General features: G+C 37.0%; 1 protein-coding gene across 2 annotated transcripts in view; it reads right to left on the bottom strand.

Moving 5' to 3' along the window:
- Positions 1 to 862: 862 nt before the first annotated feature.
- LOC149573226 (uncharacterized) overlaps positions 863 to 26797 on the bottom strand; it is a 235547-nt gene continuing 209612 nt past the window's right edge. For both annotated transcript variants that reach the window (XM_089814405.1, XM_089814406.1), the window contains 2 exons: positions 1543 to 1631; positions 863 to 1405 (listed from right to left, as the gene is read on the bottom strand). In XM_089814405.1, the coding sequence (XP_089670531.1) occupies positions 1216 to 1405; positions 1543 to 1631 (279 nt within the window). In that variant the 3' untranslated portion in view covers positions 863 to 1215. The remainder of the gene's footprint in view (positions 1406 to 1542; positions 1632 to 26797) is intronic.

Raw genomic sequence — 26797 nt, 5'->3', positions numbered from 1 at the left:
GTGAGCATAGAGTAGCTGAGGCATGTCTTTGTCAACCTGCGTGGAAGTCCAAGTCGGCTAGGCAAAAACAAAAATTGAAACCATATTAATGTTTAAAGTGACCTCGAGCGATTAGAACTTTTCAACTTTATTAATATTTTAACTTGGTCACTTTTTTGCATAAGTAAAGTTGCCCATATTCACCAATAAACACCATGATCCCTTTTAAGTCCTAAATTAGCTCCTCAAGGTCAAAAGATATGGACTAGTGACTGATTCTTGATGACAACTTACACGCGGGAAATTACATTGTACACATGCGTGTGCACACACAGACACAGGTACACATACATACCAAAAACCCTAAAAAAATCACATACGCATGTACTAGGTTCTCATATCCAAACCCATCCCTAAACCCAAATCGGTAACTTGGCAAAAGATGTTAGAAACATACGATGCTTAACTGGATTTCAAGGGAATATTTAATGCAACCAAAGCAGGAAGCTGCGACAGACTGATGGAAGAAAGTTGATTCAATTTTCAAGCCAATCCAGTTGCATAAACCGCACCATGAATTCATCCTTCAAACCACTATTGAGTTTTACACATCATTTTTGTGTTGGTATATGTAATCCCTTTTCCTTCTAAATAATCTTACACTAGGCCTTAGCCATAAACAACATTCATGTTGTATGCCAGCTTATAGGACAGTTTTTAAGCATCTGCAATGTTATTGTGATTTCTCTTTTATGAACATCCCATTGATGTTGCTACAAAATGGTAACATTCCTACATTGATCTTAATGGCAAGTATTCAACATGCATCATGAAGAAATCATGCAAAATTGTAGCAACTTAAATTGGACAACAGTGAAAAGAATTTTCTCTTGTCAAAGAATGAAAGCTTTTACTTCATTAATAAAAATGATATTTACAATATGTGCCCTTTTTTCCCTATAAAATTATAAATGCCACAATATGAAGCAATGCAGGTCTCTGATTGATATCTACACTGTGGCAATATAAATATCATGAAGTTCAGTGCCTTGTCACCCTAGTTTTTGCAACCCTCTTTTACAAATGGGTAAAAGTACCCCAGATGAAATATGCTTCTTAAAATAATATGTGAACACAAATGATGTAAATGCATTGAAAGCCAAGCTCTGAAAAACTAAAGATCTACCACTGCTTAAGAAATCGATAACTTTGAAGCTTGTTTAATATGGGTATAGCTCAAGATTCCCAGAATTCTACTGGATCACTACTATACAGGGTGGGATCTTGAACTTCCAAATTGGCAATATGCCAATCCACCATTTGAGATTGTACACATTTACAGATAAAAAGCACTGTTGGGAAAATCCACCATCCACTCTCCTCCACAGAAAAGGAAAGAACAGATTTTATAATCTCGTCCCTTGAACTGACATGAGAAAAAAATGGGAGTCGACAAAGTAAGAGACAAAATGTAAAACCAGTGAAAACTTGGATTTTAATTAGAATAAAGATGACTTTCAAAATAAAGGAAATGAAACTGATGAAAAAAGCTATGCAGCTTACCTAACATTCCATGAATGAGAACTCCGCATTCCACCATATGAAGAAGACAGAAATTTGTAATGCAAAAATGCACACATCAAAGCCACTGCCTGCAAAGAACAGTGTAAAAGGGCATTTAGCAGTTTCCTTCAAAGAGTACCTAAATCTATTTCTTATTAATTGTGCAGTCATAACAACCAAGGACACTGCATAAACTGATGGAATGATCTTTGTCAAATGGGTAGGAATAATGAAGTACATTTATGATTCGGTATCGAAGAAAAAATCAAAGAAAGAAAGATCCACATAAGCTTAAAATAGACATCCAAATAAGAGTTTATACCAAAAAGATATTCTTGGCAGGCTCACAAACATACCACAGAAAATTTGCATGAGAAACAATCATGGATAGTAGCAAAGCTCACAGTAGGCCATACAGAGCATCCCCTTTTATAATAAAGAGAATTTATTTCCCCAATTAGTGAGGAACTTAAGCAACTGTTTCTCCTTCAAAAGAAGCAAAGCTCCAGGGCTTGGGGCCTTCCCATCCCAGATTAACCAAAGTTTGTTTGGAGGTGATTGGAGGAGATATCTTAAAAGCAATAGAGTACTCAAGGATGAAAACCTTGCTAAGATGATTCAACACAAACAACTGTAAACTCGTGAAGCATATATTGTGCTAGAGGTTTTTAAGTCAATTTTGTTGTGCAGCAATTTTTATGAGGAAATGAAATGCCTGACAATGTAAGAGTGGCTCAGGAAATATTCTATCCTTTCCAGTTCTAACTCAAAAAGTGCTCTAATTTTCATTGAACTAAATATGTTGAAAGTATCTGATGTCTGTAAGTGGGCATAAATCCTCAAAAGACACTCAGATTGGCTTTCATCTGGAATGCATTTCATTATCAAACTGCATCCTGGCCTCCTTTGTTTCTGTCAGATAGAACACTGTCTCAAGTCCACTTTTCAGCAAGAAGACTCACTCTCTTCATACTTCTTATCATCATGAGTGGAGTGGAGCTGATCTGAAAATGGATCAAGTTTTGCACTTGATGCCATGTTTCTGAATAGTGGTCTGCTTTAATGCTTAATAAGATTTGGGATGGAATGTTTATTTTTATAATGGATTTGTCTAAATTACAATATAATGATGCCATGTGTGGTATTTTGAACTTAACTACAGTGGCAAATATTTTGATATGTTTTTGTATGGGCAAACCCAAAACAAACCCAATCCCAGATTTTATTTGACCGAACAAACAAACAGAACCCCTGAACCCGAGCCAAAACCAATACTAGGACCAGTAAACTAGGCTCAAATGAAGTTAAACTTCACTTGAACCTAATCTACTGTTACTGGGACTGGGACTAATACGAGGACCACTATTTTAGATAGTGAAACTGGAAGACGCATCTCCGCCCCACTGAGGCATGTTTCGGAGGAGATGCATCTCTAAGACTTTTTGCACACCTAGAGTATTTGAATTTGCTCAGAGACTTCGTCTCACCGTCAACCACCGTCTTCCCATCTTCCACCAATTTTCCAAGAGTCTCTTGTCAAAAAAGGCATCAAAATGACACTGAGCATTAGTTTTCTTCTCCATTCGCCATTGGAAGCACTAAAGGTGCCCAAGAAAACTGAACAGCACCCATAAAACTGCAACCAGGTTTGCATTTACATTTGTTTTCCAAAATAGAATGCAACCTGATTTGCATTTACAATTGTTTTTCAAAAAAGACTGCAACAAGGTTCGCATTTACAATTGTCTTTCAAAAAAAAAAAAATCCTTAAAACCTCCTGTGGTCCTGTAGTCATGGCTGTAGTGCCTGCCCCTAGTTTACATTCAGTTATTATTGTCGAACTCTTTTAGGCCAATTTATGTTTATGCTTGATGATTAGTAGCTTTGTTTTCCAAATGATTGGATATTGTTTTCATACTCAGTTGATTATATGATGAGACTACTTTGGTATTAGTTACTTCATGTATGCATGATTATACCTTGATGATGACTATTTACAGTGATTTCAGTTATTTGATGATGTTAGTTAGATGGATTATTTATACATGTTTTCTTATGGATACCCCATACTGCATGTGTATGGTGTGCGTGTATGTTTTCTTTATGTATGACATTTCTAATGTGGTTAAGGAAGGGAGTCGTAGTCATCTGCTAGTCGAGATCTACACAATGAACCATTTCTTGCCATTGTCTGTTTAGTTTAGAATATTGTGTTTGCACATGTGTGGATTGTATGCAGATTGCAAGTACCAGGTATCGACTTCCCTGAATTGTTAGGATGAGCGTACCCTATCACAATATCTCAATGGTAAGAGAGGGGAGATAAATTCTTGAGTTCAAATTCTATCCTTAAAACCATTTGTCTTAGAAAATTAGGACAAGTATTTGAGATGATTACCTTTCCGAATTCGTCGTATGACGTAAATTCGTGATTATAGCCCCTAAGTTTGATCTTGTATGTGGTACTTTATGATGGGTTTTCATATTTCCTCTTTTAGGTCTTTGGTATTTTTCTATTAATTAAGTCGAATTAAAATATTAATTAATAATTTAATTTAATGAAAAATTATTAAGATAATTTCAATATTTAATTAATTGGGAAATTAATTAAATAAAAAGAAATAAATTTTAAAAGAAAATTATAGTTCCACTTTTATAGCGTAATAATATTTATTTAATTTAATAATAATATATTTAGGAGATCATTTTTAAATAATTGGTAAATATTATTATTATTTAAGTTAATAAATATTATATTAAAAAATGCTTTGAAAATTATTAAGAGAGAGAAAGCAATTATTTAATAAAGTTTATTTTAATTATATTGCATAAAGCTTATGCATGAGATTATAATATAATATATTAATTAAAAAGATAAAGAAAATAATTCAATAAAGATATTTTATATTGCAAAAAGTGTGCATGAAAACGTAAAAAGATAAGTAAATAAAGAGTTAAAGCGTTGTGATCAACGAGTTCCCTCACGTGATCGCACAATCAGTGCCCCGAATTTAGGGGAGAACTCCTTATCAACAATTGAGGGTTCATTTTCTAAGGACAGGGATTTTTGGATAAGGAATTATCAGAGAGAAGGTTTTGAGAGAAAAAAGAGTTCTCTCACAATCTTCGGGTGGTGGCATATTAGCATCAGACTCGGGTGGGGTCTTGTATTTTCATCACTTAATGAATTATGTAATTCAATATTCTTGTCTACATTGTGTTTGTGGAATCTATTTTCCAAATTTCATTTGTATGAATCTTTCAAATCTTTCATTCTAAATCTATTGATATTCGTATCGAATTCTATCTGTATATCAAGATTGAAAAAGCAATTAGAGACCCTCGTTTTGTATATTAAAGAAATTAGTATTTTAATCAGGAAGGGTTTGAAATGAAATCGAAATTTTAGAATATAAATTTGGTTGGTTTGTCATATTTTCCCTATCAGGTTAAATTTGCAATGTTTATAAAAAAAAAAGATATTTAAAAATTTTTAACTAGGGGGGGGTGGTTTTAAAACAAATTTTATTAAAATTTTAAAAATATATATTAAAAAAAAAAATTTGGGGCGAGGCCACCACACCCCCACCTCCCATTCCACCCTCCGCCGGCATGTCTTTTATGAGGCCACATGTCAAGCCTACTGCCGTGGCCGCAGGGGACTACTACGGCAATACTCTGTTGTCATGACAGCAAAGCTGCTGCGGCAGCGAAAAGCCCACAGGCTTTTTAATAAAAGAAAGGTAAGGTTAGTTTTTTTTAAATCTTATTTTGTTTAAATTTAATTTTACTAAAATTAAATTTATAAAGTTGTATTAAAGTATTAAATTTTAGTAAATGTTAGTTTATAGATATTAATTATTAAGAACTTTATTAATAGTTTTATTATTATTAATTAATTAATAATTATTAATTTAGTAATTTAGATTATTCAATGATAAATATTAAGGGAGTTAATTCGGATTAATATTAGTCAATAATGTTCAAATATATGTATTTTTATTATTATTTAATAATTTGATTATTAATAGAATCATGAGTATTTTATTTAATAATCGATAATTATTATTTTAATAATTTAATAGATAATTATTATTTTAAAGCCATCTTATGATATTTAATTATAACCTTTGTAATCTCATAAGATAAGGGTAACTGTGTATTTTGTTCAAATACGAGAATGGGTTAAATGGTAAGGGTTAAAATGTAATCTTATATACTCGAAAACTTACATTGAAACAAAAACTCAAACCTAATCATAAACTTAGACAATGTGTTTTTAAAATCAAACCAAACTATGAAACCTACACTGTTATCTGTATGTTGTCTTATGTTTTGGGTTTGGGTTGACTAGAGTGTTGACTAGTGTTAGGACGTCTACCAGAGGCTTGGGAGTTCTGTATTTGTGATATTATGATGATTTGATCTTTTGATCTTTTAAACTCAACCATGGTAATGTGTCTGCTATACTCTATGATGCGTTTGGATTTATTGTTCATTATTGCTTATCAGTGTTCTTGTGTGAAACTAAGGTGAATGTTATGACATATTTGACTTAACCTTTTGAGTCTTTGATTAGTTATTTTTGGGATGTTTTCCAGTTGCTTGTAAAGAACTAAGGTGTTATTGTGGATTATCTTTTGATGCTATCCAGTCACTTGTATAGGGCTGAGGTGAAAATTGTGATTCTTTTATTTATACTTTTATGAGCCTAGGGTAGGTAATCTGTATTTTAAGTTGGGAAGTGGCTTGTAATGTAGGGCGAGGCCCAAAATGGTTGCCAGGGTAACCCATTGTAAGTAGTTAATAAGTGAAAACACTACACTAAATGAGAGTAAAATGAACCTAATAAGTATTGTCTTTCATCGCCCATGCCTTGAGTGCTAGTATAGACTAAGACAGGAGTAGAGAGGAAGTTTGGTTGTGACCATGCATCATTAGTATGCCTTGTCAGTATGAAAGGATACTAGTGCCGCATAGAGTCACTAGGGGGCCAAAGGATTGAAAGACTAGCATTGGTTCATGCGATGACACTTGCCCACTAGCAATATAGATTTCCTACGTGTCTGTGTTTGCCTCTGGGTCCAGATGTCAATTTATCTTGGAACCTTTGAGTTAGATTACTTTTTAGGGTTTCCTTGACTTAGATATTACTTTTGATTTTGGGATTGATATCCTATTTGGGACTTGAGACTATCTCCTCAGCACGGTGGGAGTGGATCTTTTTGGGTTGCCATGCGGTTGGGTGGTAGTGCTTTTCACTCTTACCTTTGAAATCTGTCCATTGATGCCGTGGCTAGAGTTCATTGTCTCCATTTCCTTTCATTCTATCTTTGTGTATTATGATGGATGGTTATATCTTTATGATGGATGGTTATATCTTTATGGTGGATGATTTGACTTATTGTATTGTATCTTGTTTCATGGATCCGAAAGGGATGATGTAATTTATTTTATAAATGTATATTCTTTCAGCCTTTCATACCCTATGACATGTACAATGGATGATTGTGCATTCCGAATTTTATTGCCAAGTGGCATTCGGAATAAATGTTTATTAATTTGGACTTGTAGTTATTCTTTCATGTGGATGTGTTATTTATTTGGCTTAGTATTAATTAAAATTTAAATGTGACTCAACGTCTTGGGAACCTTAAGGAATGTAATCTGTTATGTTTACTTATGTATGATTGTTGTTATATGTTATCTTATAAAAAAAAATGTTTGGCAAACTTAGTAAAACTCTAGGTTAGTTCTTTTAAATTCCTTGGCAAGGCATTACAATGGAACTCAATAACACTAGGAGCCTAAGGTTCAATTTTTTATTTTTAAATTTTAAGCATTCACATGATGTCCAAATGCTTCCACATTTTGCCTACATGTCTGCCAGCATAGTTGCATTTGAAGAGCCAAAACTCAGAATCAGATTGGAGTCGGCAAGGCTGACTTGACTCATGAATCGGCAAAGTGAAAAAACCCTTGAAGTTTAGAGATTTTAACGATTTAAAACTTATTTCATGCACCCCTTATTGAATATAACTTAAACACACTATAACATCATCAAATAGAAGCTAACATACATAAATAAGCAACATAAATGATAAACCCATCACATACGTAAAATTATAAGTGCAGTCAATTAGAATGACCCCAATTTTGTTGCAGATGCTGCTGATTCTCATGTTGTTTAACTTTTTACTTGCCTTTTTAGCATACTCCATTCAATGCTCTGGTTTAATCATAATTTGTTTTAAGTGAACCCAAAATTTCAAACTACATTCACTTATTTCTCATCACTTAAATAAAAATGGAGGTTTTCGGGATGCACAAGTTTAAAATGTTTAAGAGGATTGAGAGGATTTTCCCAATTTCTCTCGCAAAATCTTACCCTCAAATTTTCTTGATGTATTCTGCCTGAATATTAAAAGACATTTATATTACTTGTTGGTGGTGAGGATATGTGGTTCAGTGAGGAAAACTGTTAGCCACTAGTAGCTATGTGCATTGTTGTTGATTCTCTATCTTTGTAGAAATTAATGTTTCTAGGTTGGTCTTAGTTGACAAGTCTTGGGATTCAATTTACCTAAATTGTATGAAATCTTGGATGTAAACAGTAACTGTTCTGATTCATCTGATGGTTATATAGTAACAAATTCATGGTAAAATAGTGTCTGCACATGTCATTTTATTCTTGCATCCCAACTTGGGTGAAATGAAGCGTGATTTTGGTAATATACAATTTTAGAATCCCGATTCATGGCAGCGACTTATGGTGATTTTTGCTTGAATCACACGAATTGCCGAGTTAGGCAAATTTTGGTAAAATTAATCGCCGATCCGAGTTACCTAGTCACCAAAACTCAGAAGATTGAATGGAATCATAAAATTGCCTGAATCGCAGCGATTTTGGCATCTCCAGTTGAATTCATCTGCACTGGCAGACTTGTATGCACAATGTAGGGGCATTCACATGGCATTGTCAATAGGATATGAAACCTATAGAATGCTTAGAGGAATGTACCCTATAAATTATTAGTTAATGTTCAAAGTTCGATCTTGCACTTTTCCATTGTTTAAGTTTGCAAAGTTCTATGTTATGATATTTCTTAGGTAATTATTAAATTATATTAAGAAAAAACATCGGAGCCTCCAAGTACCCCCATCTAGTTTTGAAAATTAGCCATATCAGTACCAGTACCAGTCTCCAAAGCATCTAAGTCTCCATGTCTAAAGGTGACTGAGTTAAATCAAGTGATGAAATAAATTGTATATACCATTTCGTAATGATTTGATGATATAGTCTCTCTCTCTCTCTCTCTCTCTCTATATATATATATATATCTGTGTCTCTTGTGCTGGAGGCAATTTCCAAGCTTGGCTCTTATATATTGACTGTATTGGAGCAGGGAGCTCATTGGAAAGTTGCAAATTGGTGGAGAGATTTTAGCTACTTGTGAGACCTCTCAGACAGTCTATGGACAGAGATCATGTGGAGGCAAGGGTTGTTCAACACGGTCCTTCAATAGTGGAGATTAATCCATATGTGAGATGTACTCCATGACCTCTCTCACTCCTGGAGGCTTATCAAGAAGGAAGATTTAGTCCATGGCCAGCATGGCCTGAACTTGCTGAAAGTATAAGTTCAATGATACCAGTCATCTGAAAAGTCAGATAAGCCTCCCTTCCAATTGGTCCATTTTTTCCAGCTTTCTATCCCCAACCCAACTGCAAAATTTTTTTCAGAGCAACATCATCCCTATATAGAAGCAACACCTTTTTAGCTGACAACTCTCCAGAGAATGTAGAACAAGTGATGCAATAGCTTAATTAAACTAGCAGTAGTTTACTCGATGCCCATAAATGAATTTTGATAGCAGCATAAATTTGATCCAAGACTATAAAGGTTGCAAACAGAACCTGCAACAGATTTATGAGAAGGCTCAAATATCCAAGAAGTTGGCTCAGGAGGTTCAGGGTATTGAATTCTCTCAATGAAACCCAACAAATTCAATTTCAGTGGCACAAGGCACAGCTCAGGCTTAAAGATGAACAATTTAAGCTGAAATGTGAGGTTGACAAATCTACATTTCAAGAAATCAATTTTGATTCAGATAAAACCAAAATACCTTCTGAACCAAAAATAACTAAAATGGCAGGAAACACCACTTATAAAACTTAACCTGGATAAAGCCACAGTAACTTGTGTGCAAAAATGATTAAATTGAAAAGAAGAATTAGACAGCATGAGGATGGAAGTTTCAATCAACAAGTTCTATGAAGATACCTCAGGAGTCAACTAGCCAATATTTTTTCCATAAATGGCTCTGGGATCCATTTCAAAGCGGTTACGTAAGTCTTACGCATCTATAAGTTTGTCTTAGTTAATTTCCAAGAGTTTTAACTCTTAATTGGTATATAGTAAGATTTTGTTGGGTTTGGCCTTAGTTGTGATCTCGCAAAACAGTAAAGTCTAGACAGAATTCTAGTTTAGCTTTGATTTGGATGTACCTTAATCTGCATGACTTCTTGTCTACTTCTAAGTCAGATAAAACTGAATGCAGCTTAATCTGCATGATGTCTTGTCTACTTCTAAACCAAGATAGAACTGAAAAATTATATTTAATTTAGTTTTGCAATTTGTGACTTAAATCACGAGCACTTTCCTCTCCTAAAAATAAACTCAGGAGCCAATAGCCCAGTCTATTTTCTATATGTTGCTTTGAGATCACAGTTTTTCTAAGTTGCTGAATTGTGGGACTTTTCCTGGCAATTCCGGGTACGAAACATACCGGGATTGGATTCTGAAGCGAATCTCCTGTGGTAAACATCAGGGATTTGTGTTTTTAAATGCTGAAATGTTAAGTGATTCTAGTTTGATCTTTTATTTTAAGATCTAGATTGCTGATTACAAAACTCTGAAATTATCTATCATGAGATTCTGGCTTGATCTTTTCGATACAGAAACCTGAATTTAAATTAGATATGTTTCAAATTTTGAAATAAGTACAGTTTTATTTAGCATATATATTGGTATATGACATTCTAAACTTAATTCTATATTTTAGCTGCAAATGTATGCATGTATATATGTATGTATGTACACATACATACATATACATGCGCGTATGTGTATAAATTTGTATGAATGTACTGACAATGTACCCAACATTTAATGTCCCCAACATAAGGGACACAAGTGCCAGCCTTCAGAAAATTGTCCCGGGAAGGCTAATACGGGCACTCAAAAGGGGACAGGTGGCATTTCAATCCTTCGAATAGGGAGGCACAGGGTAAGACAAGAATAGGTGAAGTGTTGTGCCAGTCAGCCGATGTAAGAAGCAAGTGAAGACAAAAGAAGAGAGTTCACCACTAGGGACAATTGGAATGACACGTAAGCCACCAGTTACACCTTTCTGCGGGCATTACAACTACACCATGATAGGAATCCCAGCAGAAGAGAAAAGGTCAGGCATCGACTTTAGAAGGGGCTATTTGCAGGGAAGAAGGATGGAACAGACCAGCGTTTTAGGAAGGATTTGGAGAGAACAGTAGACAAGGGCCTGTGAGATGTAAACCTTGCAGACTAGCAACCTTGACACCTTGGAAGGGTATTGAGGTTTGGAACATAGTAATCACGATATCATGATATGAGATATCTATTCTGGAGTGAGCTGAATATGCACAAGACAGCACAAGTATTCCCATGGTCTCAAAATAGGAATGACCATCGGGAAGTTGGCCACTGATCCACAAGCACACTCTACAACGGACTTGACATGACCGGGTGAACGTACAACAGCAAGAGAGGACGGCAAAGCACCAATATCTATGTCCATGGCTACACAATTTAGGCAATCACGTAACAGAGAGTGGAAGCCGACACGGGCATAGAAAGAGTGAAGCATGTGAAGGCTGACAGAGCTGGGAGGAATAGAAGGATCGCACTAAGAGGGAAGGAGAATGCAGATCACTTGCAGGCATCTCCGCATGAAGGGATGAAAGAGAACTGAACAGCTAACACAGGAGGCATTTCTTCTCTATGTTCACAGGTTGGGTTTGTGACTCTAGTCCCATAACGTGTTTATTCCTGATATTGTGGAACCTCGCTCTTGGGATTTGTTTTGATAAACTTTCAGTTAATAAGAGTTGTTCTTTACATATAATCTCGTAGTAGTTGCACTAATGAATAAACCTGTTGCTCAGACCTGGTTGCTATAAATGCTTAATACAGAGATATTTTAGTGTCGTTAACAGTTCCTTTTTAACAATTGATAAGAGTACAGATTCTCAGCTTAGTGGAGTAAACAGCGGGTCACCCAGCCCATTACAGTGGTATCGAAGCCTAAAGATTCTCCAGGCTATGGAGTTCATTGTGGGCATATTCTGACAATGTGGCTGAAGTATGAATAAGACCAATTAGAAGTTACGGAATACACTGGCACAACAAGTTAGGAGCCAAAGTGACCAAGAATCTGAAAGACAAACTACTTTGCAGATAGAGATAGAACCTAGTGATATTGATTTCGAGGAAGTAATACTTGAGAACATGGGTGAGAGAAATGCAGAGGTTAATGAGGCACGTATGTTCGGGCAGTTGATAGAAACCATCAACCAAGGGCATGTATTGGCTGGACAAAGACCACAACGGCAAGATCAGCGAATGGAACTTATGCTGCAAATGATGGCACAACAGATGGGGTTAAATTTGAATATTAATGATGATAATGCAGCAAACAATATCAGGGTCAATGGTGCAGAAAATGTGAATGGGGGAGTTAACAGAGGACAAAATATGGGTAACAATGGTGGGGTTAATGCAGGGAACAATGTAGATCAACAGGTTGAACAAATGGACCAAATGGAGGAATATAGGTGGCTGATAATTTAGGTAGGGTGGCCAGACCAGTGAGCACAACTTGTTCAAGACCAAGCATCCCGATTTCCATACTAGAGTTCAAGTACAGCAAGGGCAAGAGGTGCAATTATAGGATGTATAGGGCCAATTACTGAGAAAATGGGCAGCTGAAGGAGATGAGTTTTGAGCAGCCATCACATTGTGTGACTACATGGATTTGAGGATGAGACACATGCCAAGGGGTCACAATAGAGGCCGGAAGACAGAGTTGTTAAGGAAGATTAATAAATTCTCCCTCCCTTCTTATGATGGAACAGGTAAGATGACCACAAGGGATTGCGTCCAGAAGTTAGATATGTATTTTCAGCTGATTCCTATGCCAGAAGAGGATGCCATCAAATTTGCAACATTACACTTAGAGGGACTTGTGCATGAATGGGAGAATCATGGTCTAATCAACCTGGGGCATAATCACATTACTTCATATATTGACTTCACGGAAACATTGATTGATAGGTTTGATAACAAGGACCCTGAGTTGCATTTTAAAGAATTAGCACAGCTGAAACAATGGACCAGTGTTGATAATTACATAGCTGAATTTCAAAGGCTGGCAGCCCTAGTGACTGATATAGCACCTAATGAGCTCTTAATGCTCTTCATGGAGGGCCTCACTGAACCACTAAGAGGATGGATCAAAGGACTAAGTACAACTTCATTGCAACAGACCTACAAGAAGGTAAGGGAGATGGAGCCAACCACATCTAGAGACAGATTTTATACTAAGAGTTCCACCTCTAAAACAGATAAAGATAAGAAGATCTTCCACAAAGAACAACCTCAAAGAGGTGAAACTGAAAAGTTGGACAGCAATCAGCTTAACGAACTTAGGAGGAAGAAGTTATGCTACCATTGTAGGGAACCATGGGATCTATCTCACAAATGCCCTCTCAAAGCCAAGGCTGCCAACAGAATATATTTCAGCAAAGGAATCATTATTAGAAGGAGATGATGGTCATTCTGAAGACGCAAACAAAAAGGGAGGTGAGTCTACGGATGACGAAGTAATTGAAGGGAAGGTTATAGCCCGCTTGTTAGGTGAATTGTAAAGGGCACCCTAGAAATGCCCCAAAAACTAAACAACTACTAATAGGAATTTTGTCAAACAGTTTGCATCCAACTCCTTATTCCTTCATTTACTAATTTAACCCCTTATGACTTCAGAAATGAGACATGTATAGTGTTTTCTTGTATGGAATTGAAAATCACTCAACATGAAAAAAAGAAAGTACAGTGATATGCAGACTGGAAATTGTATTACAACTGATAAGATGTCATTTTCAGAATTAAATAAAATCAAATACATGGCAGATTATTAACTCACTAATTGCTCCACTATTATTGACATAATGCTCCAGCAAATGTTATTTAAACCTGTTGCTACAGTGACATGAATAGTGCTATGTGAATAGTGTCACGAGAACAATGCTGCTACAGTATTTTGTCTTCCAAACAGTCCATTATCTTCATAAAATCATTCTCTCAAAGTGGCATAAGCATTGGATGAGTAAAGAAGGAGATATGAGCAAAACATCAAATTTTCTTGTAGCTAGAATCACACCCAATCTGTCTGATAATGAAGCTGATAACAATAGATTTCAAAGGCCAAACCACAAGGGATTGACGTCTAGAATGTCACAAGAGAGGATAGACATCCTCTAATGCCAAGAACGGATCTGCAACTCACATATCAATTCTCTTCTTATATTCAACTTGCCGAATGAAGCCACTAACACTCCCTTTTATTCTTTCTCCAAGAGTTGATTCAACTCACATAAGCAATGTGGGATAAAAGATGTGCAAGATAAAACATATTAAAATAATCACTTATGTCTCCCTTAGGCGCTCCCTTTTGATTTGCACACATTCCCATAAAATTTAATATTAAAGTAACACTTCAATATTTTACAACTAAATTAAATGTTACTTTAATAATACTTTAGGCATAAAAATATATTAGCTATCGGACTCCAAACAACACGAGTGATAGCTCATCAAAAAGCTCTCGCCGAGGAGTATCAAATCCAATCACCAAAACTAGCCTCCCATGTGTCCTGTTGACTTACTAAAAATAGTAAGTATGTCTGAGACTAAGTAAATCAACTCTATTTTGACCCAAACTGGAGATGACTAGGCCAAAACACTCTAAGATCCCTTTAAACCCTTCGTTAGCCCTCAAGACCATGTAGAATAGGCTAATGCACACACACTTGGTCGACTGCTAAAGTGGGGACATTACATGAACAAGCTATCACTTTCCGTGTGAGAAGCACTATTCAGGGATAGTGAGTGATTATTTTGGTAGGTACAGGTGTTACACACAATTTTATATCTGAGACACTTGTTAATAGACTGGGGCTTCAGACAGATATGCATAAAGGATTCAAAGTCATGGTGGCTAGTGGACATCACCTTCTCAGTTCCTTGGTAGTGAAGGATATGCCTCTACGTATGAGAGATTATGATTGACATGCAGATTTTATGTGGTCCCCATGAGTGATTATGATTGCAATTTGGGCATGACATGGATGAAGACCCTACATGAGTTCCCTTGCAATTTGGCTAGGATAGACTTGAAGTTCGAGCATTAGGGTAGGAAGGTGGTGATTAGAGCTCTTACAAATAAGGGGCTTAAGGTGATATCTTTGAGGTGCATGGAGAGGTTTATCCAACATGATCAGGTGCAATGAGCAATAGTAGTTGTAATGATGCCGGAAGAGAGTATGTAGCAAAAGCATGAGTACCCACCACAAATTTAGGATTTGCTAACCAAACACTCCAAAGTATTTGATGATATTCCAGCAAGGAGACCACCAGACATGGGAATGCAGCATGTGATTGAGTTAGAAGGAGGAGCCAAGCCAGTTATGACTATACCTTATAGGCATCCGAAGCTGTACAAAGATGAGATAGAGAAAGCAATTAAGGAGCTTCTAGATATGGGTCACATTAGGTCTAGTAAGAGTCCCTTTGCTTTAGTAGGGGTCTTAGTCAAGAAGAAGGATGGAACATTTCGGATGTGCATTGACTACAGGGAGCTTAATAAGTGCACCATTAAGAACCAGTATCCCATACCCAGGATTGATGAGCTAAAAGATGAATTGCATAGGGCATACTATTTCTCAAAGATTGATTTGAGATTCAGCTAATACTAGATCAAAGTTCAGGATAAGGTTGTCGAGAAGATAGCTTTCAAATGCCACTATGGCCATTTTGAGTTATTGGTTCTGCCTTTCAGATTGACCAATGCGCCAATCACTTTCCAATCATGCATGAACAAGACATTCAAGGATCAATTGTGGAGATTTGTATTAATTTTCTTTGACGATATACTCATCTATAGGACACAGGAGGAACACCTGTAGCACTTGGATGTTGTATTGAGCATCTTAGAGAGGGAGTCATTATATGCCAAGATGTCAACGTGCGAGTTTGGCATGACAAAGTTATTATATCTTGGACACATCATTAGTGTAGACGGTGTTTGAGTTAATCCTGAGAAGATTCGTGCTATCATGGATTGGCCTCCACCTAAGAAACTTTCACACCTCAAGGGGTTCATGGGATTGTGTGGATTTTAAAGGCAATTTGTGAAGGGATATTCACAGGCGGTAGCTCCCCTCACTTATTTGACCCAGAAGGATGCATTTGAGTGGACAAACAAATCTCAACAGTGTTTTGATAGGTTCAAGCAGTTGATGAGCTCTTGCCCAATGTTGGCCACTCCGATTTTTATGTAATATCGCTTTCTGAATATTATACCAATAACCCGTGATATATATTTGCAGATTAAAAATCCAAACAGTAAACCAATATCTAATCTAAATTCTAAAACATTAATCGTTCATAACCAGCAGATAAGCATACGAGAAAATCCAGGGAAAAGTGTTTTTATTTCCTCCAATATTCAAAAGTACACATTAAAATCAGGAGTTAACTCAAATAACCAACAAATGTGTTATTTATACAATAGCAATACAATAACATGCAAATATCCAATTGACCCAATCTTCCAAACAGTAAAAACAGTCAGATTGGCAAATGTAGATAAAACTTGTAAGAAGGCTAAGTTTGCGTCCAACCTCCAAAGCTTCTTCAAGGGTTTGCGTCCTAAAAGAAATAACCAACAACTGTTTCCAGCTCCCAGATTAAAATTTCTTTTGAATATTATATTCTTCATATTATCCCATGTGAAGTCTGAAGTACCTTTATCACTTTTTCCAATGTGATGCACGCTCTTTTAAGCAATGTGGGATAAAGAAGCTTTTTGTCCTTTAGTCACTTAAGTGAACATAGTACCTTTTTAAAAATAAAGTGACAAGTTAAATGAATTTTAATAGTCACTTAGTAAACCATATAATCATCAGACATTAAAATAACTGATCAAACGAACTCGGATAAGCACGTGAAATAGCTCATTGGAAAGCTCTCAACGAGACGCTTCCAAATCAACACTGGGATATCAAAAATACTGAGCTATGTTTACTTACTAAAAATAGAAAGTATCCAAACAACCTGCCAAAACTAATCTAATGGGTCTAAAAATGGAAGTCTCTAGGCCAAACCTCGCACTAAACCCCATAAAGAATCTTTTCGCCCCCGAAACCTAGGCGAAGTGATCCGGCACACAGAATTATAATGTCCCAGAAAAAGGAGACATTACAAAGCCTCCCTCCTTAAAGATTGCTTGCCCTCAAGCAATCCGCTCATACCTACAGAAACCAAATGCCAAGATTCCCATACTCGCCTCGAGAATGAGGTTCTACTCCTCAACCGATGTACCCCGACATGCATCTTCCCAAACTCAAAAGGGTGAAACAGTACAATAGGAATCAATGTGCCAAATAATTGAATGCCAGGATCCCAAGTCTCACCATAAACGGACACCAACTGCCACGTACTAATGCCCTGTGTGCCAATACCATCGGTCAGAACGAATGCCTCACTCCATGAGTGACCCTGTGAGTCTGTACTGTCAAGTGAAAATGGGGGCTCAACAATATACCCATATCCAACCCAAGTTGATAGCAACCAAACTCTCCTCCTAGCTCCCCAACGAAAGGCAATACCTAGGGATGCTACACCTGGATCCCAAGTGAGGAACCGTACACTGTCTGAGATACCATTGACCAGTTCCTATAATACCTGCACCACTGTACCATTCCTGTAATATTTGTTCCGATGTCAATAATAGATCCGGCCAATCCAACTCCACCGCCATATCACTCTGGTGTAAGAGGAGTAGTCGTAATCTCTGGAACTCTGATATGTCAGAAAGCTGAAACACACAGATCATAATCATGTGTCTGTGTAGCAACGCAGCATAATCCGCCAGATGTAAGATAATATTAACACCTGGATCCCCGACTTCCCAAACAATAGGATCCTGGGTAAATGAAAGAGTGGTTGGTGAATCACCAATATCATGAGTGCTAACATTGCCTTCAATACCCTGCTGAAATAAAAATGTGGACACCTCATGTGGAATGTAGGGTAATGTGTGATCTCTCCACTCACCTACAAATAACTTGTTGACCCTAGAAGGCCAAATAGAATCAGCAAATATATTACCAACATACACAAGAAAATCACTAATAAGGGAAATATACCAACAAGAAAAATCACCAATCAACAAGTAGGCCGTGGCCATCTCATAAGAGCTAGGTGATAAAACTTTGGGCAAGTTGAAGATTCCCTCAAAGCGTGCTAAGGATAAATCTGAACTTCCTATTCCACCATGAGTACTCTCGCTTATGTCAAAGTCTTTATAAAAGGATGGTTCACCATTAGCTAAAAACTCTAAATTATCCTCACTACTTGTATCACTAACCATGTCCTACGAAAATGTACAACTGCTGTCATAAAAATCAGAATTTTCAGTCTTATCAACTTGTTGATCCATAAAAAATTTCTCACCATAGATAGTCTTAAATGGGAAATACGTGATTGAATCATATTGCTTGCCTTCACATCTACCCACTTTATGAATTCCTTCAATGATTTGCGTGATTTCTTGTACCCTTGAACCACTATCATCTTCTTCATAAGTGGCTGCTCCACTTGTTTGATTTTCAGCTTTGTGGATGGAATAATGTGTTAAGCTCAATTGAAGACATAGCTCATCTACCTCACTCTCCTTGTCCCTTCCAAATTTTATTGCTAGATCTCTATCCATTAATAGTTGCAAGTACTCATATTTTATCATTTTCAAAGTGTAAAAGAGGACTTGTGATACCACAAACATTCTCACGCCTCTCTTCTATCACAATCTTCTGCATGAGATCCTCAATCAAATTGGAAGAATCATCCAACCTCGTCAACACTTGGACAATCTTGTCTTCTTTGACCAAAAGCATATCCAATAAGTCAAGGAGTGATAATGTTTTTTGACCATCTCCTTCAAACACAAATGGGTTGTTCTCCATAGAGTTTTCTGATTTTTCATCACCTAGGAGAACAACATTTTCATATATATCCTCTAACTCAATGTGTGCTAGATCATCTGTCTTGCCAACATTGCGGTCCATTTTTTACTCCTCAAAACTTGACATAATTTCTAGCCTGGTATTATCATAAAATTCATCCAAGTTAATTTCCATGTCACCAAAAAAGATGTTGGGGTTGCCAACGTTGGCGGTTTGGTCAACTCTACTACATGGGCCATTAACCTGCTCATCAAAAGGACTAGTGTAAACAACTCCATAAGTTACTTCTATCTTCCAATTACCTACTAGTATATTTTGTGCCATTATTATTGTTTTGTATATTACCATGCAAAGATTGCTCTTCTTTTTCAGTACTACTATCAAGTTGATTAATGCCTTCCTCATGCAAATTCCTGTAACTGTCCTCTGCAAGGAGATCTCGAGCCAAATCATAGTATTTGTCTCTTATTATATCCGTATTGTTTTGCAACTCTAGCTGAAAGTCCACATAATCAATGAAAAGAAATTCTTTCTGAAGCTTTGAAGAAAATTTGTTATAATCATTGTACAGTCTTCTTACTTCAGTTTTAATCTCGTGTTGGAAGTCTCGTCCCGCTTCCTCTACCATGTATCTTTTCATGTGCCCGAAATGGACCCAATCCTATTTCATAAAATCTGCCTATAGGCTATTCTTGGGAATGAATTCTTTTGCAGATGTTCTGTAATACCAATGACTTGCTCAGTAATTGAATGTTTGTTTATGTATTTCTCAATAAATTATCAAAATTATTGTCAAACTATATCTGCTCCTTGTGGCAGCAACCTTTATATTGTCGTCAAGTTGCTTCTTACTACAGGTATCATTTGCCTTTACACTGAAACCACAAAGAATCTTCAGCTTCAATACTGTCCTGTACAGCTCTAAGTGCGGTTTTGCTAATCTTTATTGAATTCACAGTGCCAAAGCCTATAATAATCTATGCTATTTCTTAACAATAAATCTATAATAGTCTCTATTGTTTCTGAATAATGAGTTTAAAAGTATCTAAGAGCATTGTACTCATCTTACTATAAGTGTCAGTTGTATGTCATGTCAGCTGAAGACATACCCATGTCATTTAGACCAAGCTCCTCATTCTGATCCCATGACCCTTCATATTCTTCAAACTTCAACACAAAACCAGACATTCATTTAATTATGAAAAGTGAAAGTTGTTTTTTAACATTCAATTCACTGATGCCCTATAATCCTATATGTGATTATAGGACTATCCCAATCAAATTTTATACCACTGAAAGATGAAAACATTCTTTGGAGCTTCTGCCTTTCATAAATTATAGTTGTCTTTAAGACGAAGACCACTTCCTTCATCCTAGATATCACAACTTTACTTTTGATCTGTACAGTAAAGTTATAGAAGCAATTAATTGGAATTACTTGAGGGCATATGTTTGTACTATTACTTGAGGCCAATTTGTTGAAGCTTTCGATGCACAAATTCCTGAAGAGCCTTCAAATAAATCATTTAGATGATCATATAAATCATTGAACAGCCAACATTCCTTATTGTTTCAGGTCATGTCTGTCATCAAGGTCCGATGTTTATTGCCTTGATTTGCCCATAACTTTCAAATATTCGTACCCAAGTGAGCTACCACTCAATTCAGAAAGCTCCAATATACTTCCACCTCCCTTAAACTTCAATCACAGCCTCAGAGAATTACTCATCCCTCAAAGTCCAGATTTGGAGGTGCCAAAGTGAATGGCAGGTCTTAAAATGCAAAACGCAAGCCAAGGTAAATGTTGCAGGTTTAATTACATCAAACATAGACCCCCTTCAATGCTCACACAACCCATAACTAGATCCCCAATTCCTTGAAATATGAATCGCAGGTCCAGATATTCAAATTTATAATATGCAGTGCTTCGAACGTGGCTCCAAAAATGGTACCCGACTAAATATGAGCCGGTGGCTAACTGAATGGCAGCTTCACGTGTTCTGTCGTGACCCTTAGTCGGGTGTATTTGTGATCCTTGTTGCTGTGGACGTTGAATCTGAGTATTACTAAAACTGTCGCGACTTGTATGGAGGAAATGGTGTAAATGCCTTGCTAAACGCTGTGACTGGAATCCGAAGGCGAATCAAGTTATTGGTCGAAGTCTACACACACCCTACTTACGATATACCCAGCAAAATACACCTATGTCTGCAGCCCGACTTCCATACGGAGTAACATTGCCAATACCCACCTTCCGATACCTGTATATGCCTTCTCACACAGGTTGTTAAAACGGCTACCAATCTGACTAATATATCTGGTTCAAACCCACTGCGACTTCATCTTGTGCTAATAGGGAATGTGGCTGAATACGTATAGTTCTTCTCAGCTCGTCACGTATTCAGCCTGCCGAACGTGGGTAGAGGAAGCCTCGCGTTAAGTGCCTGACATTGTCTCATATGCAGCAGTCCCGAGTCTTGGGTTCAAGAGTTGCTAAACCACATCCCAACCTGTCACGGGTTAATGAATCACCTGTATGAAATCTCTCCATGTAAGAAATATTGTAAGGGTTATTCCCTTAGCCACGTCCTCAACCCGTTAAGAGTTACCTATATGTTAATTACTGCCCAGACACCTTGCAGTAAATTCAAATGTATATAACCATTACTATTGCATAAACTAGACTGCACTTACTCCATTGCTTGATCTGTAACCTCATGTCCTTGCCGATTTCCTACCCAAAACCAATACAAACTGAAATAAGGGAAGAATGGGGTGATGTCCAACTCCCTTAGTGTTTCCAGACCTGAGGGTTTTCGTCCTCAATCTCAAACTAGTCACATCAAAGCAACCAAAATTTGAAATCCTTTTCTTTTCATAAATCTTGTGTATTTCCACAGGATGGTAGGATTCTTGGCTCTAATACCACTGTAATATCCCTTTCCGGATATTATACCAATAACCCGTGATATATATTTGCAGATTAAAAATCTGAACAGTAAACCAATATTTAATCTAAATTCTAGAACATTAATCGTTCATAACCAGTAGATAAGCATATGAGAAAATCTAGGAAAAAGAGTATTTATTTCCTCCAATATTCAAAAGTACACATTAAAATCAGGAGTTAACTCAAATAACCAACAAATGCATTACTGTATTATACAATAGCAATACAATAACATGCAAATATCAAATTGATCCAATCTTACAAACAATAAAAACAATTAGATTGGCAAATGTAGATAAAACCTTTAAGAAGGCTAGGTTTGCGTCCAACCTCCAAAGCTTCTTCAAGGGTTTGCGTCCTAGAAGAAATAACCAGCAACTGTTTCCAACTCCTAGATTAATATTTGTTTTGAATATTATATTCTTCATATCATTCCATGTGAAGTCTAATGTACCTTTATCACTTTTCCCAATGTGATGCATGCTCTTTTAAGCAATGTGGGATAAAGAAGTTTTTTGTCCTTTAGTCACTTAAGTGAACATAATACCTTTGTAAACATAAAGTGACAAGTTAAATGAACTTCAATAGTCACTTAGTCAATAAACCATTTAATCATCAAACATTAAAATAACTAATCAAACGAACTCGGATAAGCACGTGCAATAGCTCTTTGGAAAGCTCTCGGTGAGACGCTTCTAGATCAACACTGGGATATCAAGAATACTGAGCTCTGTTTACTTACTAAAAATAGTAAGTATCCGAACAACATGCCAAAACTGCTCTGATGGATCTGAAACTGGAAATGTCTAGGCCAAACCTCACACTAAACCCCATAAAGAATCTTTTCGCCCCCGAAACCTAGGCGAAGTGATCCAGCACACAGAATTATAATGTCCCAGAAAAAGGGGACATAACATTTTACCAAACCCTTTGAGTGTTACAATGTGATACTTCAGGAGAAGGAGTTGGGGTAGTGTTGATGCAGGACATACACCCGATAGCTTATGAGAGCAGGAAGCTGAGAGGGGCTGAGCGGAGTTACAGTATCTATGACAAGGAAATGTTAGCCATAATGCATGCCTTGGCTAAATTTAGACAATACCTGGTTGGCAGTAAGTTCACAGTCAACACAGAGCATAACAGCTTAAAGCATTTCATTGGATAGCAAGAACTGAATGATAGGCAACAAGAGTGGGTCAACAAACTACTAGCATATGACTTCGATATAGTTTTTGTAAAAGGGAAGAAAAACATAATTGTTGATACACTATCTCGTAGGCCACACTAGAATGTGATTGGGTGATTGTTGGATAATTAGAGAGAGTTGATTATGACAGATTATGCTAGAGATGATTGAGCTTCAAGCATCATAGATGGTACAATTCAGGATGAAAGATATATGGTTGTGAATGGATTGATTAAGTATAAGGATAGGATATGGTTAGTAAACGATTCCATGATCAAGCAAAAAATCCTTAGAGCTTTCCATGACTCGCCTATAAGATGACATCAAGGCTACTTTAAGACGTACAGGCAAGTGAGGGAACGGTTTTCTTGGAAAGGACTCATGCTGGATGTCTTACAACATGTGAGGCATTGTGCAGTTTGTCAACAGAATAAACATGAACATTCCTATCCAAGTGGATTACTGCAGCCCTTACCATTCCCAAGCGGAAGTCGGGCAGTATATCAATGGACTTCATCATAAGGCTTACCTAAGGTAAAGGATATGGATTGCATTTATTGGGTGGTAATTCGGTTAACTAAGTTTTCTCATTTTATGGCCATTTCATCTACTCACATAGTAGTTCAAGTGGCTGAGATTTTCCTCAGGAAGATTTTAGACTGCACGAGTTACCACGAACCATTGTGAGTGACAAGGACAGTAGGTTCATGAATTCGTTTTGGCAAGAACTCTTCAAATTATGCGGCACTAAACTCCCACCGAGCACAAGTTACCACCCCCAAACTGATGGTCAAACAAAGGTAGTGAATAAATGGATTGAAGGATATTTGCATAATTATGTTGTCGAGCAATAGAGGGGATGGGTGAAGTGGTTGCTAATTGGTGAACACTACTGTAACACAACTCATCACATGTCCATACAGATGATGCCCTTCATGGCGCTCTATGGTTATGACGTGTCCAATTTCTTAGTTTTTCTCTTCAGTGACAGTCGAACGCCCAAGTCAAAGGAATGGTTGTAGGAAACCTAGGACATTATGAAATCACTAAGAGACAATATGCTTAAGGCACAAAACCAGCAAAAGTAGTATGTAGATTAGCATAGGGTAGAGCGTTCGTTTGTGGCGGGCAATATGATGTATCTCATGTTGCAGCTCTATAGGCAGTGCTCGCTTAAGAGGATTGGAATGGAGAAGCTGAAGCCTTGCTACTATGGCCCCTTTGGGGTGATTGAGTGAGTGAGATAGGTGGCTTACGAGTTGGAATTACCAGCAAACAACAAGATACACAATGTGTTCCATGTATCTCGCCTTAAAAGGGCAATTGGGCATAACGTGTTACCTTTAACAAAGTTCCCACCACTCGATGATGAGGGAAAACTAATACTAATTCCTGAGGCCATTTTGGATCAAAGAGAACAGGAGCTCTACAAGAGAACTATCAAGGAGTATTTGGTGCAATGGAAAAATCTACCCCATGAGGATGCAACTTGGGGACGTGAGGAGTTACTCCAACACTTAGAATTGCATCCCCTTGAGGACAAGTGAATTCAAGGAGGTCGGACTGTAATGTCCTTAAAACAGGGGACAAGAGTTAAGTGGCATCCTTCAGAAAGTTCTCTCGAGAAGGCTAATACAGGCACTAAAAAAGGGACAGGTGCCATTTCAATCCTTCGAATAGGGAGGCGTAGGGTAAGACAAGAATAGGTGAAGTGTCATGCCAGTCAATCGATGTAAGAAGCAAGTGAAGATAAAAGAAGAGAGAGCTCACCATTGGGGATAATTGGAATGACACGTGAACCACCGGTTACACCTTTCTACAGGTGTTACAACTACACTATGATGGGAATCCCAACAAAAGAGAAAAGGTCAGGCATCAGCATTAGAAGGGGCCATTCACAAGGAAGAAGGAGAAGGATGGAACAAACTAACATTTTTGGAAGGATTTGGAGAGAACAGTAGACAAGGGCCTGTAAGACATAAACCTTGCAAACTAGCAACCTCAACGCCTTGGAAGGGTCTTGAGGTTTGGAACATAGTATTCATGATATCATGATATGAGATATCTATTCTGGAGTTAGCAAAGTATGCACAAGACGGCACACAAATTCTCATGGTCTCAGAATAAGAACGGCCATTAGGAAGTTGGCCACTGATACACACGCACACTCCACAGCGAACTTGACATGACCGGGTGAACCAATGACAGGAGAGGACAAGAAAGCACCAATATCTATGTCCATGGCTACACAATTTGGGCAAACACGTAGCAGATAGTGGAGGCTGACATGAGCATAGAAACAATGAAGCACGTGAAGATTGATGGAGTTGGGAGGAATAGAAAGATTGCAGTGAGAGGGAAGGAGAATGCAGATCACTTGCAGGCAGCTCTGCATGATGGGATGAAATAGAACTGAACAACTAACATGGTAGGCATTTCTTCTCTATGTTCACAAGTTGGGTCTGTGACTCTGATCTCATAACATGTTTATTCCCGATATTGTGGAAACTCCCTCTTGGGATTTTTTTGATAAACTTTCAGTTAATAAGAGCTGTTCTTTACATATAATCTCATAGCTGTTGCACTACTACATAAATTATTGTTCAGACCTGGTTTCTATGAATGCTTAATACAGAGATATTTCAGTGTTTTTAACGGTTCCTTTTTTTAACAATTGGTAAGAGTGTAGATTCTCAGTTTAGTGGAGTAAACAACAGGTTACCCAGCCCATTACACAGCACCACCCTCCCCTCCCCCAATTTTTTTTGTCATACTGCCATTTCGTACCCACCTCTTGTCCCCATTCACAATTCGGCAATTTGGCATTTTTCCAAGTGACCACTCAAGTCTGATATCTCCAATCCCCAAGGATGTGTCTCAAAGACTATCACACATTTCCTATAGAAGAAATGGGTACACAAATACCTCAAAACACAGATGTCTAGCTTGCATTTCCTCCCATCTCCTGTTAGGAAATCCCTAATCATAGTGTTTTGGCCTGAAAAAATGCAGAAAAAACTAAAAACCATAAAAAGTACTGCTCAATATTATTTTTATTACTGTTTGCACTACAATTTTGCATTTTTGTTGTGCAATATTATTATCTTTCACTTCTATCAAGCAATTTCATTTTTGTCAAAATTTGAATTTGATGGATTTTGATGTGCATGAGTTTTGCGCATTGAGAATCTAATCAGTAAAATGTTATTTTCAAAGTGATATACCAAGTATCCCCGCAAATGCATAATTTGTTCTGGGAATTATATTACGAGGAATGATATGAAAGGCACATAGTAACTAGTTACTGAAAACATGCTAGTTTAGACTAGTGAACTAGACACTATATTTATTCTACTATATTAGTTTGTGTTTTAACTTGAAAACTAGTATCGTGGTATTGCTTGTCAATTACATTTAAATAGCACAAAGTTAATCTTTTCAGTTTTCCTCTTGTTAATTTTGATATGACCTAAAGTTTCTATATGTGTGTATGTATGCATGTATATGTATATATATGTAAATTTGTAAATGTGTGTAATCAAGGTAACTGTTTCCCACTTTTTTCAAATAATGAATTACCAATGCAGTTACCCAACTCTTGTACCAAAAGAAAAATCATTATCTTGGCAACTATTCAATGTCTAGCGTAGTTGTTTTCCAGGAGTTTCTTTATGATTGAGGATATAACAAGGATTAGCTGGGTTTAAGTATTAATTGTGATCTTATGAGACAATGTTTCATTGTGTAGAAGACTAAGATTCATAGTAGCCTATGCCCTC

This window comes from Cupressus sempervirens, chromosome 2, assembly GCF_028749045.1.
Source record: "Cupressus sempervirens isolate cs-2001-9-10 chromosome 2, ASM2874904v1, whole genome shotgun sequence".
In the NCBI taxonomy this organism is placed as follows: Eukaryota; Viridiplantae; Streptophyta; class Pinopsida; order Cupressales; family Cupressaceae; genus Cupressus; species Cupressus sempervirens.
Note: the sequence above shows the minus strand (reverse complement) of the source record. Positions and strands in the feature narration are given on the sequence as shown.